We start from the raw sequence: 13029 nt of genomic DNA, 5'->3' as shown, positions 1-13029 counted from the left end.
CTCTTTCTATGCAGAGAACCACTATTTAACAGGAAATCCGTTTTGGCTTTCTTGAGTGATGTTTGCATGCTCAATATTATCTGCCATATAGTGATCAAAGCACTGCCTCTCACGAGAGGCAGTAGTTGCGATTTTTATTTGTAATGGCACATGTCTCCTGGACCTTGTACTCAAGGCCTTTGTGAGGCTGATGTGCTACTTCGTATTTTATTTTTTAAGAGTTAAGACACTATTTTTTAGAACTTGAGATCCCCTGCTCATAGCATTCACCCCACTACAGCAGCCTACATAAATTCAAATCCCAGTTATTTTAAAGCACTTACAGTTGTCATTTTAAGGTTTTCTCTACAGCCACTGCATGAACCATAAAGCCATACAACAACATAACCACAGTTTTGGTGCTCTTTGACCAAACCATGGCCCTTGCTCTACTAAACGCCATACATCATCATTATTTGGCTAAACTGAAAAAAGATTTAGCCACAGAAACGTTCGCGAGACTGTGTGCAATTTTCTAAAGGAAACAAAACGAATAGAATGTTATTCTTAGGCATAAATTCACTTTATTTCCAATCATAATAGCTTGTTGGGTTTTCTTTTTTTATTTCCTTTATTTGTTATATTTTAATTCATGTTTTATTTATCTGTTCATTGCCTACCAACTAACTGAAAACTGTTTAAACCCATGGTTGCTTTGTGCCACAAACGCTCTACTGCCTAGCTACAGAGCCATAATACGAGAAAAAGATAGAATCATGACTGGTAAATACACATCGCTGCAATAAATCATTTAACCATACTTACGCATTGCAGCGTGTCAGCGCACTCTTTTACTATGTATGGCCGCTCCCTTCAGCGGGCTGGTCTTCCTCACTCTCCTTTAAAATACGGTGCCCTGCGACGCGTACGGGTCATTAGCCACCACAGCGTTACACTTGATGTGTGAAAGGGAGCACAGGCGCGGCACAGCCAAGTGCAGCAGTATATCATGACACTCGCGATGATGTCAGTCAGTGCTTCCTGGCATAAAACACTTTTGTGTTAAAAAACTTCGTAAAGGAGAGTTGAGCTCAATGAATACTTAAATATTGATGCCAAAATATTCAGGTTGTTAATAGCTGAAGAGCTTCTGTTTAAAAAATTCTCATTACCATCTAATAATTATCATTTTAATAGATCGCTAGCAGATTGAAATGCTTGACGCACATTAATTTCGCTGTGCACGCGTGTTCACTACTAGCTAGGTCTTATGCTTGAGGCCTGTGTACTTAAATTTAAGCGCACGCTGAAGAACCTTAGGTGGTCTAAATTTATGGAGGCCTTCAACACGGCGTCTCTCACAATGATGTCATGGCTTTGCGACGTTAAACCGCAACAATTCTTGTTATTACCTACTTCTACTTCTCTAGTTCGAATGATTCCAACTTGTTGCTTTACCGATTGATAGCACAGCTGAGGTGCTATCTACATTCAGCGTTTTGCCGAAACACTACTGTTACATCAGCAAAGAAGAATTTCCATTGTATCATCTATCCTAGATGTGTTTGCCTGAATCCAACCGTTGAACTGCCACTGCTCACATGGCCACAGAAGCAGAATGTTGACACAGATGCAACGTGTTCTGCAGGAGACTGCCTTGCGCATATACTCAAGCAGCGAGCCTTCCTTGTTTCCTTCATCACACAAATGAAACCACCTTTAAGGAAATCTCATGTGTCCACAAGACCGAATAACTCTCATCATGCCTTTTTTGTGTACTCAGATACATAATGCTGCATGTTTTCGAACTCAGTGAATACTGATGTCGCGAAACAACGTTTGAAAATTTTGTGCAATATTGAAGACAAGAGATTAGAGTTATTTACTTTTCTCTTTAATTTGTGCGAGCCTGCCTAGAGCTTCAATTTTTCGTCAGTTTTTCTCAAATTCAACAAATATTACTGCATAAAAAATGCTACCACAAAGTTCTTTTTTTCACCTATGGCTGTACATGAAGCAAAAGGAAAACTCTCAATAAAGTTCTACCAACAAGGCTTTTGTTTCATCATAATAAAAACGTGGTTTGCGGCTGATTTTGTATCTGCTGTGTAAACAAATATGTTGATTTTGCTTAATTAAACTAAGAATGAGGTAGCAGAAATCGTAAAGCTGTAGACAACATTAATGTTTGGACATTGTTGACAGAACCACATTGCCAACTCTAAAGTACCTATGGGCTTCACAGTGCCACATAGCTGCTGAAATGAAAGTGTGCATGCTTTTTATGGCAGTCAGAAAATGCAATGAAAAAGAAAAAAAAGAAGTTGTACTAGATTTGTTTATTCCACCACTGTCTTGTAAAGAGGACTGCCTATATAAACTTGTCCAAGCCTGTCAGTGTTTGCACTTAAAGAACAAATTTTCAGCCCTGATCGATGTGTTGTGCGCAGTGTACAGATACTTTAGTGCAGAAAACAGAAAAATTAACTGCTAGTAGTTAATACTAGAACTATCTATCACTTTATTTATGATAGCTGAGGTGGCTTAGCTCAAACAGCAAGCCAAAAATTAACCACTGACCTCTCTCGCTCCAAAACACTCGAGCCAAGTTGCGCTTTCGATGATGAATTGCTAACTACAGCTTAAAACTTATCACAAGTCAGAAAAGCTCCAATAAACATATAAGAAATGTGATCGACTTGTTTATTTTTTCAGCCGCAAGGACATCAGTGGTCTGATTGAAGCGAACCTCAAGTAAGTTCCAGCTTCATTTGCATACACAGTGTACAATAAGAATAGTGTGTCACACAAAAAGAATTGCATGAGACGGTCTCGTTACGTATTTTTAAGTTTGTGCTTCAACCGAAGAATCAAATGTGGGTCTGCTAAAGCAACCACTTTAGCTTAAGAATCGAGGATGGCAACAAGGAGCCCCTCAAGGCACGGGGGGCGGCGACGCCTAAATGCGCAAAGCGTGTGGGTTATTTATTCTCTCTTGTCCGTGTTGTAACTGCATAGCAGCCGGCTTGTCGTTCACCTCGTTTTGCACGATCCCACAGTGCTCAATACAGGGCTATGCAGCTAGCAATGCTCAAACTCTTGGCAAACTAACAAACTCTAAGATGATATAAATGGCAGAAATAACTAAATGGTACTCGCAATTATTCACCCATATTCGCGAAGAACGCCCCTAAAACAACATCTGTTTCACACTTGAGGGTGCCTTGGCAAGCTCATGCTTTCCAAAAAAATCACCGAATCCACAGTTTTCACGTCAATGCATTAGTCGCAGAACTAACGCCGGATACAGTCGGTGACCAGCCGTTCTGAACTTTAGCGACTAACGAAATAGCAGGGCCATTGGCTGTCTGGCTCGGGACGTCCGTCGGGAGTCCGCTGTTCACTCCTCCAGGGAGTTAGTACAGATCAAATGAATGCTTATTTCAATTAAACAAAGAATGTCTGGAATATTCAGCACTGGAATTCATGATTGCTTTATCTGCGCCATAGCAGTCCGCTGAAGGTCTTGGATAGCAAAAAGCTCTCATATCTTTAGATTATGTTAGATTAATTACACTGGGTATAGATAGATCACTTAAATTGCACTGCAAAAAGAGAACCGCCGATGTTCTTATGAAAAACACATCATAAAAGATGAATACAAAAGTAGAAGCTTGTGTGTGTTCTTTTTTTTTTGTCGTGTGTCATTGATTGGTACAGAGCAGTGCTCTCCCTATGAAGGTGCACTCGTATGACAAAATCTACGAGTCGCGTCAGAATATGGGGCATTGAACAGCTGAGTCATCGAATGTAGCGCCGACCCTGACGAGCTGAAGTTTGCGCTGTAAAAGGATTATGAACCAACTAGGCCCAAAAGATTTTCTACAAAAAAATGTCTTCCCCAGTTCTTTTCTCTTGTTTACCTTCTTTTATGATGAATCTTTAGCTTTCCGTCATGCCCATTGAACCGTGCAGACAATTGCATTTGCTATTCACTTTTTGAGGCGCAGTTTCTGTGGGTATGGCTCTGCAGCGTAGTAACTAATGAAACCAACACAATCCGCAATTGGTTCAATTCAGCGTGGGTACTTCAATGTAAAGAAGAAATCCCCCAGATCCGGAAAACCTTCAGCTCGTAGTTTTTCCGGTATCTCTGAGTTCCTACCATCCATGAAATCTCGCACTTCACTCCGAATCTGCCGCTGTGTCTTCACATAAAGAAAGTATTTTGTGTAATCCTGCCTCCGCGTTAGTTCCTATCTCTTCCATGCAGCTTACTGAGCACAAAGGCAACTTGCTCCAAGGCGACGACGCTCATGTCTATAGATGGGCTCTGCAGATACGCAGACAAGTGGTGTGTGAGGCCTAAGAATGCTTCACTGACAGCGAGGCATATAAGAAAGTTGGAAAACACATTTGCTGGCGGAGGCGATGAGCGATGGACTTGGTTGCTTTGTCATGGAAGGTGTTCATGAACTCTGCAAGTGAGCAAACTATCTCGGATAGCGCTTCTCCAAACAATGCAACAAAATCGTGCTGTTCCACCCACCTTGTTTAACAATATCAACGTAGCCGGCCATATGACATTGGAGACGCTTATAGGTGTGTTTTTTTTTCAGGACGGCTGTGCTTTTGCGTGACACCCGAAAGAAAATGCACACTTCACTAGTTGTCCCAAAGGCCCGTTTAATATCTTGGAGAGCTTGGGCGTCACTCAAATGAAGGTTCAGAGAGTGCGACGAACAATTCGTATACAAAGCCACTAGGAAGTCGTTGTGGGTGAGCGCCTCCACATCGTTGAATGCCCTACTCATCGCCGCTGCTCCATCGTATTCTTGGCTTATCACCATGCTTAAGTGCGGGCTTAGGTTCAGCTGGTCTCTTTTCATGTTAGCTAGGCAGACGAACTGACGTTGTCAACAGCTACGAAACAGAAGAAATCAGGAGGCCATCCTGAAGTGGGCTGAGAGGGTAGAGGAGGACTACTTCAAGTATTTCGCCCCACCGCACTCTTTTCTATTGCCCTCTTCTCTTTAACAAGGCATAAATAAAGTTTTTAATTCATTCCCCAATGCGTAAAGTACTGGGATCGACATAGTGTATACGCACAATGACAATTGCTCTGTTCAGGACACATCCGTTGTTTCATCGGCCTGCACTGAAAACAATTCAGCCTCATTTACCTGTTTGACAATTTTATTTTGTATAAGCTTGCCAATTATTCAAATTATTTGATTCTGAATGTGTGAGCTGGAGTAGAGAGCATTGTTGCCTGCTGAGTGCATGCGATTGGTCAAAATGGTGTCTCTTTCATTCGCTCTATAACGTAGGAGTGCCCTGAAGTTGTCATCATTCTGTAAGGATTCTTCGAGAGAAAGACTCGCCGAATCGTTATCACCTCTCCGCACGAGGTCTTGACGGCCGCACAGTACAACTTTTCTTTGTTGTCTTCAAGCTCGCCCTGTGCTTTCTGATTAAGCTGTACATAGACACTGATTTATTTTCTTCTGGCAACAATGAAAGTTCCGCATTGCTACCCTGTGGTAATCACTTCATGAATGATTCCTGAATGTCTCATTGGCATCGTTCCACTTTGTAAACGGAACTGTTAGGACATTCCTACAAGATTGATGAGAACCTTTACCCGCTCCGCTCTTACGTCAGAAAAGTATGCAGGTTTTGCAAAAGGCTCCCTTCTGCACATGAGAAAATGCAAGCCACCCACATCACTGCAGCTAGTGAGACTGAAACGTGTGCCTTTTGTTGTTCTTGGCTACCGAGACATCAAACTTGTAGCTCGGTGGCGGAATCCATACATTAGAGTACACCTGTTCTCTGACGTCATCACCTATATAAGTGTTATTGACAGAGATTCCGATATCATTCTGACAAAGAGGGCTGGCTGTTTCCAAATTGTGTGCAAAGGCGTGCGTTCTCTCGGCATTCAAATCTGCAGGTGCTCTGGCAGTTCCGGATAGAGCCACCTTCTGTTATTATAAAGCGTCTTTCCTAAAAGTACGATGTGAATTAAAAAATCCTAATTTTTCAACATGTTTTTTTACTTCGTGTTCTGCTATTATAAGCATACTAAATGAAAATGCACTCCCAGGCCATATACAATTACATTCATCGTGTTTAACGAGTCAGCTCAGAAAGACAAATCTATAGCAAAAACACTATCATAGTATTGCTCAAAGCTCACAAGCGGCAAATTATTAAGTGCGCTCTTCAAGGTGGACGTAACAAGCAAAGACAATAAGAAACACGGGACTTACACTTGGTACTTTAGCGAAGAAGCTTGTCAACTTCATGGTTGACCCTGGTTGCTTCCTGGCCATTGAAGTTAAAACCTGGCTGGCATCGTTATTCCCCATAATGTTGAGACTGGAGGAATTCGTCTGGACCGGAGCCATCCATGTCTCGGGGCGAAGACGAGCAGAGGAGTCGAAGCTGATACCAAGAACATTTGTTTACAGTATTTTACGTGTCGAAGGTAGCATGATAATGCATGAATGTTGGAATCATCATTTCAGTATCTCCCGCTTGTCTTTTGAAGGCTGGGTCTTTCCAAGGTTTATAAAGGTACTTTTATAGTGCAAACACAGACATACCAGAAATAAATATGAACCAACTAGGCCCAACAGAAGTTTTACTGGCGTTCCCAAGGTTCCCTGCGAGGGAAAACAATTGAGTTCAAGACATTCCAACGAAAGAAGTAGTCTTCATCACCGCCCTCAAATGGGATGGTCAAAGACCTCCTCTTTCCCAACCAAAAAAAAGCAGGAAGAGGCACACCTATAGTTTAACCCACAGCAAGGGAGAAGCGCAACACCAGACACAAAGACACGACACAGCACAGTGAAATTACGTTGTGTCCTACGTGCAGTGTTGACTCATCGATGTGACTGCGGTGCTGTGCAGGCTGCAGTTAAAGCCCCTTCATGCGTTTTCTGTTGACTAGGCACGATGAAGGGGCTTTAGCTGCAGGGTGCGGGAAATCAGGATTTGATGCCCCACGGAAACGTAAGACATTCTAGTGCACCGAAAACACAAGAGACACACGAGAGAAGGACGAGAACGAGCGCCCACCAACCCCTGAATTAAACTAACAAAAAACCAGGGGAGAGGGGAGTCACCGAGTGTGCATACTCGCCCCATCCATGAACGAAAGCTCCTTGTCACAAAGTGCCTAGAGAGCTTTAGTTTACCGTGCACAACAGCCTAGAATATATACGCAACGTGTCAGAGGAGGCAAGAGTAAGCATGCACTGAACCTATGAGAAATGCGTGCGTTTGCGCACGCTAGATCTCAGCGCTTACGTTGCACCCGCTACGCTCATCACGTACCTTACCGGCAGCTCTCGCGAGATCTCAAACTGCCGTGGCCAAGATAGACTGATTGGCTGCGACCGACAACACTATAGTGGTCGCGGCACCGAACGATGTTCATGTGAATTTCGGTGAATTTGTTTTAAATAAGTAGCCTGAAGCCAATAGGTAAACATAGGCTGTGTACTCTGATAGCTGCTAAGCCGGAGTACAATGTTGGACGACCGGACAACATCATTTACGAAGAAGCAGGAATCCGATGGTGACGTGAAGCACCACGACGAATTTGAGGTTGTTCACGGGGCATCGTGTGCTGTTTCTGATTCTTTTGAACTGTGGTCGACGTTCTCTAACCGGAAGATGTCCGAATGATCACCTGCAAAAGCATTCCAAGTGTCTGAAAGTAAAGGTTTGTTCTAGTCATACATTTAGCGTGCATTTAAATCAAGTGATTTTTGTCACACATGGTGCTTTCATCATTCTGAAAGCAGCTTTCACGGCTCATGAAGATTGACACATGAGGACGCCGCCGCAAATGGGGGCATTTTTGTATTGACCGTTTAGCAACCCCGACATTGTTATTTCTTTTTTTTTTCATGGTCTAAAAAAATGTCTGTAGCAAACAATAAATGTTTTATTGGCAGTAAGTGATCATCTATGCACGAGATGGGGTGAAGCAACACTCAAAGGCAGGCTTGTTGACGATCAGTTGCAGTACACCTCTCAGACTTTGCGCCGGATGAACTAATGGTGTAGGAGGCAGCCATAAACGTAACGTACGCAACACGCAGCATGTTCTGGATGTACATTCATACACTAAGCTAATATTCTCTACTGAGGGCTTGTGCAAACAGGGGTGACCCTCTGTTTTGTGACCCGAGTTCTTTTGTCTCTGTGAACTATGGTGCTGTCTAGCACAGGTCAGCAGCTGCACCGATCACAATGAATAGCCAGAAACCGGTCGGTTTTCTTCCGGACATTATTGGCGTCCTCGCGGAGACGCTCATTGAGACACTTCTGGCAGATGTAGCAGGCTCCACACGACAAAGGTATTCTCATCCGCTCATCCTCGTCCTTCTGCCATGCGATTCTTGTGTTTTTAGTGCGCAATACCATCTTATATCAGCAGGCACCAACAATTAGGTTGCACCACGTCCCCGAAGACGTGTTCCAGACGCTCAGCTCATTGTCTAGTGCACCTTGGTGGACAAAGCAGCGCAGAGTTGACCACCTGACTGCAAATAGCCCTTCCTAGGCCGTCAGTCAGTCGGGTCTGTTCAAGCAAGTTTTTGCGAAAGGAGCTGCCGGGCCTGAAGAATTCGCAGTACGGCTGTCGCGTTGTTGATACTTCTGGACACCTCGAGGAGCATTGCCGAGCAGGAACAAATTAGGGTAGGTTTAGCCGAAACCATCCCACGCGTCCAAGTGGCGCCAAGACATGGAGGCTCATCGCAACAAAGGCTGCGTGCTATTGTGACAGAGCCATTACAGAGCAACCCTCAAGATAATTTTACTTGGCCTGACGCAGCGCCGAACGTTGGGACTGAATCACGCCTCACCTTTCGGGACAACCGCATATACGCCTAGCACCTTATGTTCGGGTGCTAGACGATTTTGCTCTGGCAGCTGCAGGAAACACATGGGGCTCTACGAAAGTGAAGTTCGGCATGGCCTTTATCACAAACGAGTGCTTAAGTAAGCATGCGTCCCCGATTTCAAACGACGGCACGAAAACCAGACGCCGACGAGCCGACAGTTCGCGCACAACAGAGAGCGCATTTCGAAAAAAAAAAAACAGAACAACACACGTATCAAGAGGCACCAAAAGCGCACCTTTTACCGTTTTTGCAGAACACACCATTGAGCCCCAACACCACGCAATTTCAGGAGAACTCCAGTAATCAAAATGACACCATCTTATTCCACAGACGAATCTGTGACAAGCATGTAGTCCTTTCCCCACAGCCTTCGCTGTGGTACGCAAACACAAATTATGCAGAAGCTTCCCTGGCTTTCTGGCCCAGATCCAAGCGTGGGGCGATGGAGGCACGGAGGGCCAGTCAGTGAGGTGTCAGTTAGTGAGGTCTGTTGCTCAAGGAATGGCGTGGTCCGCTCGACGGGAGAAGACGTTTTTGATTATGTAGTGCGATCAGTTGGTCTGTTGAAAAGTGTAAATAGATGACGCCGTGGGAGCAGTGACAAGTTTTGAAGAGGGTTGCCGAGGTGACATGTGATCACCTCCTACTACGAGGGAGAACGAACCGTCAGCACTGTTGTGTAGGTGGAGTAAATCGTCAAGCCGGTGAATATGAAAAGAGTTTCGTGCAGACCAGTGTAACAAGGCCCAGATATGAGGTGGAGCTCGTGCTGAAGATCTGATTTGTTTTGGTTACAAAAGCGACGTCTAAATCCCTGCCTATTCTTTCTGAAGTCAACTATCGCCGCATTGCTTTTTGTGTAAAAAATAATTATAGAACGTTCCACTGAAGTGCCATTGCATGACGGTCGAACCGAACCAACACATGCGCCGGCTACGTGAACTTTCATCGTTTACCAGTGCCAACATGATGGAGTGCACGCAACGAGCGCCAATACGGCAGAACGAAAGCCTGAGAACAAGAAATGATGCAGCGTCTGGTTTGCCCCAACTCACGGTGAGAATCCATTGCTTCTGTTGCTCTCTCATAAGACCTTGCAGTGAAGGAGTAAAACCGTGTTGCGGGCGAGCTTTCGTAAATGTTCAGCGGCCCACCCCATGGCAATTATTAAAGATCCCTTGAAGTTTCTGTCACCACATATGCGAGAAACATTGCCATATTTTTTTCTAATGGAAACGAAATGCGAACAACGCTGTACCACACGTACAACAATGTAAATAGCAATGGTGGTGGTCTGCTTACTTTCCCGAGAGTGATGAGCAAGTTCAACAACTATGGCTCTTCCGTCAAAACGCAACAGACGAATAACTGAAGAGCTACATGAAGACTCATTCATCAGACGTGTGTTCTAAGAGTAACAAATTATTTACACTGATTACTCCTTCCGCCACGTTGGCGTCTGCACGAAGACAAGAGGCAGCGGGAGGTTCACACAGGCACGAGTGGTGGTGAACAGGTTCATTAATAGTCGAATCCATCACATTCTGTACTAAAGTTCTCTTTTCCAAGCTGTTCGTGTATACAGTTCCTTAGGCTGTTTCCCTCGGTGGAGGGTCTTCGACAATATCTAGAGAGCATGTGGTCGCAGGCTTGTGAGTCAATCGGATGTCTTCTTTCCTGTACAGGTAAAGGTTTCGCTGGTGCCTCAAACATATGAGTGAGTGGTGTTTGTGTTTTGGTGTTGATTCATGGGCCAAACGCTGACGGTCTCAGCAAGTGTTGCTGTGCTTTCAGAATAAAGGTTCTTTGGTAGCTTTTCTTGGTGGATTTCTTGAGTAGCATTTGTTTTTCATTTGCTTGATTGCGCACGCCGCTACTTGTACTTGTGCCTCTATACTATGACGCTATTGGGCGACTGGACGAATTGCAAGGGGAGAGGGCTTGGCTCCCATTTGCCTACGTGCCTGGTTACAGATGGATATCAGGTTTATTTTTTAAGTTGCTCGTAAAGAACTGCATGTATTTTTCACATAAATTTCATCTTGACACATGAACTTTTTTACCTTGTCTTTTGTATTCGTTGAGAGTAGACGTTTTTTAATATATATGTTTGTAAAATGGCAATATTTTTTCTATCAGCTTCAAAGCCAAAAGTGTGTCGCTCCGGCGCTGCTCCACACAGCCATTTTGGTGCTCCTACTCTGCTCCTATTGTTGGAGCAGGCTTGCTCCTTTACAAGTGCGTTCAGGCAAATGAAGGATTTCTCCGCTAGCTGCATTTGTAACACACAATGCGTAAGGTAACTTGTTCATATATCAAGAGTTATGTTGGGTACATGGCTATTTAGTAAAGGCCCGGCCCAACCAACTTTCCACGTGTAAAAGATGTGCTTGCTACAATGTGTGCACTTAGCTTTACAATGATATGTTGTGCTGCATTTTTGGACGCACAACTACTGATAAATATTTCGCTCGGAGAATAGGCATGACAACATCCTGTACTAATGAGAATGCATCGTCTTTTGAGCTGAGGCAAAAGCATGAGGCTGTGCAGAATTGATGTGTTCATACTCTACTGCCTGTGAACGCTATCACGGTGTCGTAAAAAGTGCAAATAAAAAAGCCTGCTCTTTGATATGCGCTACTTTAAACAGTATTGGTAAAAATCATCAAAGACAAACTCAGGTAAATGGGAGCACATAGGGGCTCTTTCCGTCTTCTTGGTCGATATTGTTTAAAACAGGGCACATCCAAGACTTCATAATACATCATCGCCATAACGAACGCCCTCGTGCTCAACTTGTTTCTTTTTTCATGCTGATTATTTATTAAGTAACCTAGTTAATTGGGGTCTGTGTAACTATGCAGAAGCATGGACGTGCTGCTGGTAACGGGCAGCAAGGCTGCCCACGCACAAGCCGTGCAGAACATGTATGCTCGCATGGACAAGCAGAAGACGTCATTACTCAAGGTGGACGCCGTCGGTGATGTCCTGCAGGAGTCTGTGAGTGTCGTCCCTAATTACGTGTGGAGTACATTTTCGGTAGCCATTGTATTTTCATAAATCTTAATCAGCGATTGTTAACCTAATTTCCGCATATTTACCTGTAAAGCCAAAATGGCATCTCATGAATATATGTGCGAGAAAACCTTCGTCACAATCTGAAAGCCCTAGATTCAAAGCATTTGTGGTCAACATTTCTGTTCATGGCCACAATATTTCTTAGCAGCACAGTAAATCCTCCTGATTACATTGCACTGAGCATTGATATTGGCTATGCATGCAAAATACCTGAATTTCTTAGCAGGCTGAGGTGTTGCGTTGCAAAGATTGAGGTCGCGGGCTTCATTTCTGAATACAGTTGCTGCGTTTTGATACGAGCGAAATGCAGAGTTAAGTTTGGGGTGGAGGTATTAGTCGGGCAAGCGAAGGATGGCGAGTCGGTAGATGGTGTCTGGCGAGAAGGGAAGATAATGAAAAGTGGTAGCACAGACGAGGTACTAAGCCATTCGCCTCTGCACGCGCCTTTGTTGCCAAACCTCGTGAGCTTTTGTTCACTGCACCTGGCACTGGTGAGTCACCCGCACGGAAGCGTTCTCGTGATGAGTCAGTCAGAGAAACAAGTGGTCCTTGTCGCGACACCGCTCCTGACAGGATAATATGGTGGCTTGCTGTCACAGTAAGTGTGGACAGATGGCAGCATTGTGTGTACTAACTACAGACAACTGACCAGCTGTCAAGCCATGGCTTGTTGTTACGTGAAAGTATTTTAAGCTGTACGTTGATGAAATGACGGAGTTCTTTTTTAGCTGATTTCTTGGAAAATGAGGATACCAAAGTGTGAAAACGCGAAGGCGGAGACACGTCTCTGAGGAAACGAGAATTGTTTCTTGCATTGGTAGAGCATCAAAAAGGGGTTTGTCCCACGAGGTGGTCTTAGATGAGACGGGAGGCATTTAATGAAAAGAAATGAAAAGGAGGGGAGCTTAGTGCTTGAATACGAGATCGGGAAGCATAGACCGAGGTTGTGCATGGCCCCGACTCTGATCCAGAGATTGATATTATATCGAGAAGTTAGTGTCGATGTGGGCAGTAGACTAAGGACTCGGCAAGTAACGCCGAC

General features: G+C 44.2%; 2 protein-coding genes across 14 annotated transcripts in view; one reads left to right on the top strand and one right to left on the bottom strand.

Moving 5' to 3' along the window:
* LOC142777416 (uncharacterized) overlaps positions 1 to 13029 on the bottom strand; it is a 42352-nt gene that overhangs the window by 1089 nt on the left and 28234 nt on the right. For 3 of the 4 annotated variants that reach the window (XR_012888076.1, XR_012888075.1, XR_012888077.1), the window contains 2 exons: positions 6255 to 6429; positions 805 to 895 (listed from right to left, as the gene is read on the bottom strand). Coding sequence is in view for 1 of the 4 variants with exons in the window: in XM_075881778.1 (XP_075737893.1) it covers positions 6343 to 6429 (87 nt within the window). In the remaining 3 variants the exon portion in view is untranslated. Of the gene's footprint in view, positions 1 to 804; positions 896 to 6248; positions 6430 to 13029 lie in introns of those variants that run through there. The other variant, XM_075881778.1, reaches the window with a different exon arrangement.
* LOC142777415 (uncharacterized) overlaps positions 1 to 13029 on the top strand; it is a 498660-nt gene that overhangs the window by 466572 nt on the left and 19059 nt on the right. For all 10 annotated transcript variants that reach the window (XM_075881769.1, XM_075881776.1, XM_075881775.1 and 7 more), the window contains 2 exons: positions 2695 to 2733; positions 11774 to 11909. In XM_075881769.1, coding sequence (XP_075737884.1) covers positions 2695 to 2733; positions 11774 to 11909 — 175 coding nt within the window. The remainder of the gene's footprint in view (positions 1 to 2694; positions 2734 to 11773; positions 11910 to 13029) is intronic.

Source organism: Rhipicephalus microplus, chromosome X (genome assembly GCF_043290135.1).
Source record: "Rhipicephalus microplus isolate Deutch F79 chromosome X, USDA_Rmic, whole genome shotgun sequence".
Classification (NCBI taxonomy): domain Eukaryota; kingdom Metazoa; phylum Arthropoda; class Arachnida; order Ixodida; family Ixodidae; genus Rhipicephalus; species Rhipicephalus microplus.
The sequence above is the reverse complement of the archived record's forward strand: the minus strand, read 5'-3'. Positions and strand labels throughout refer to the sequence as shown.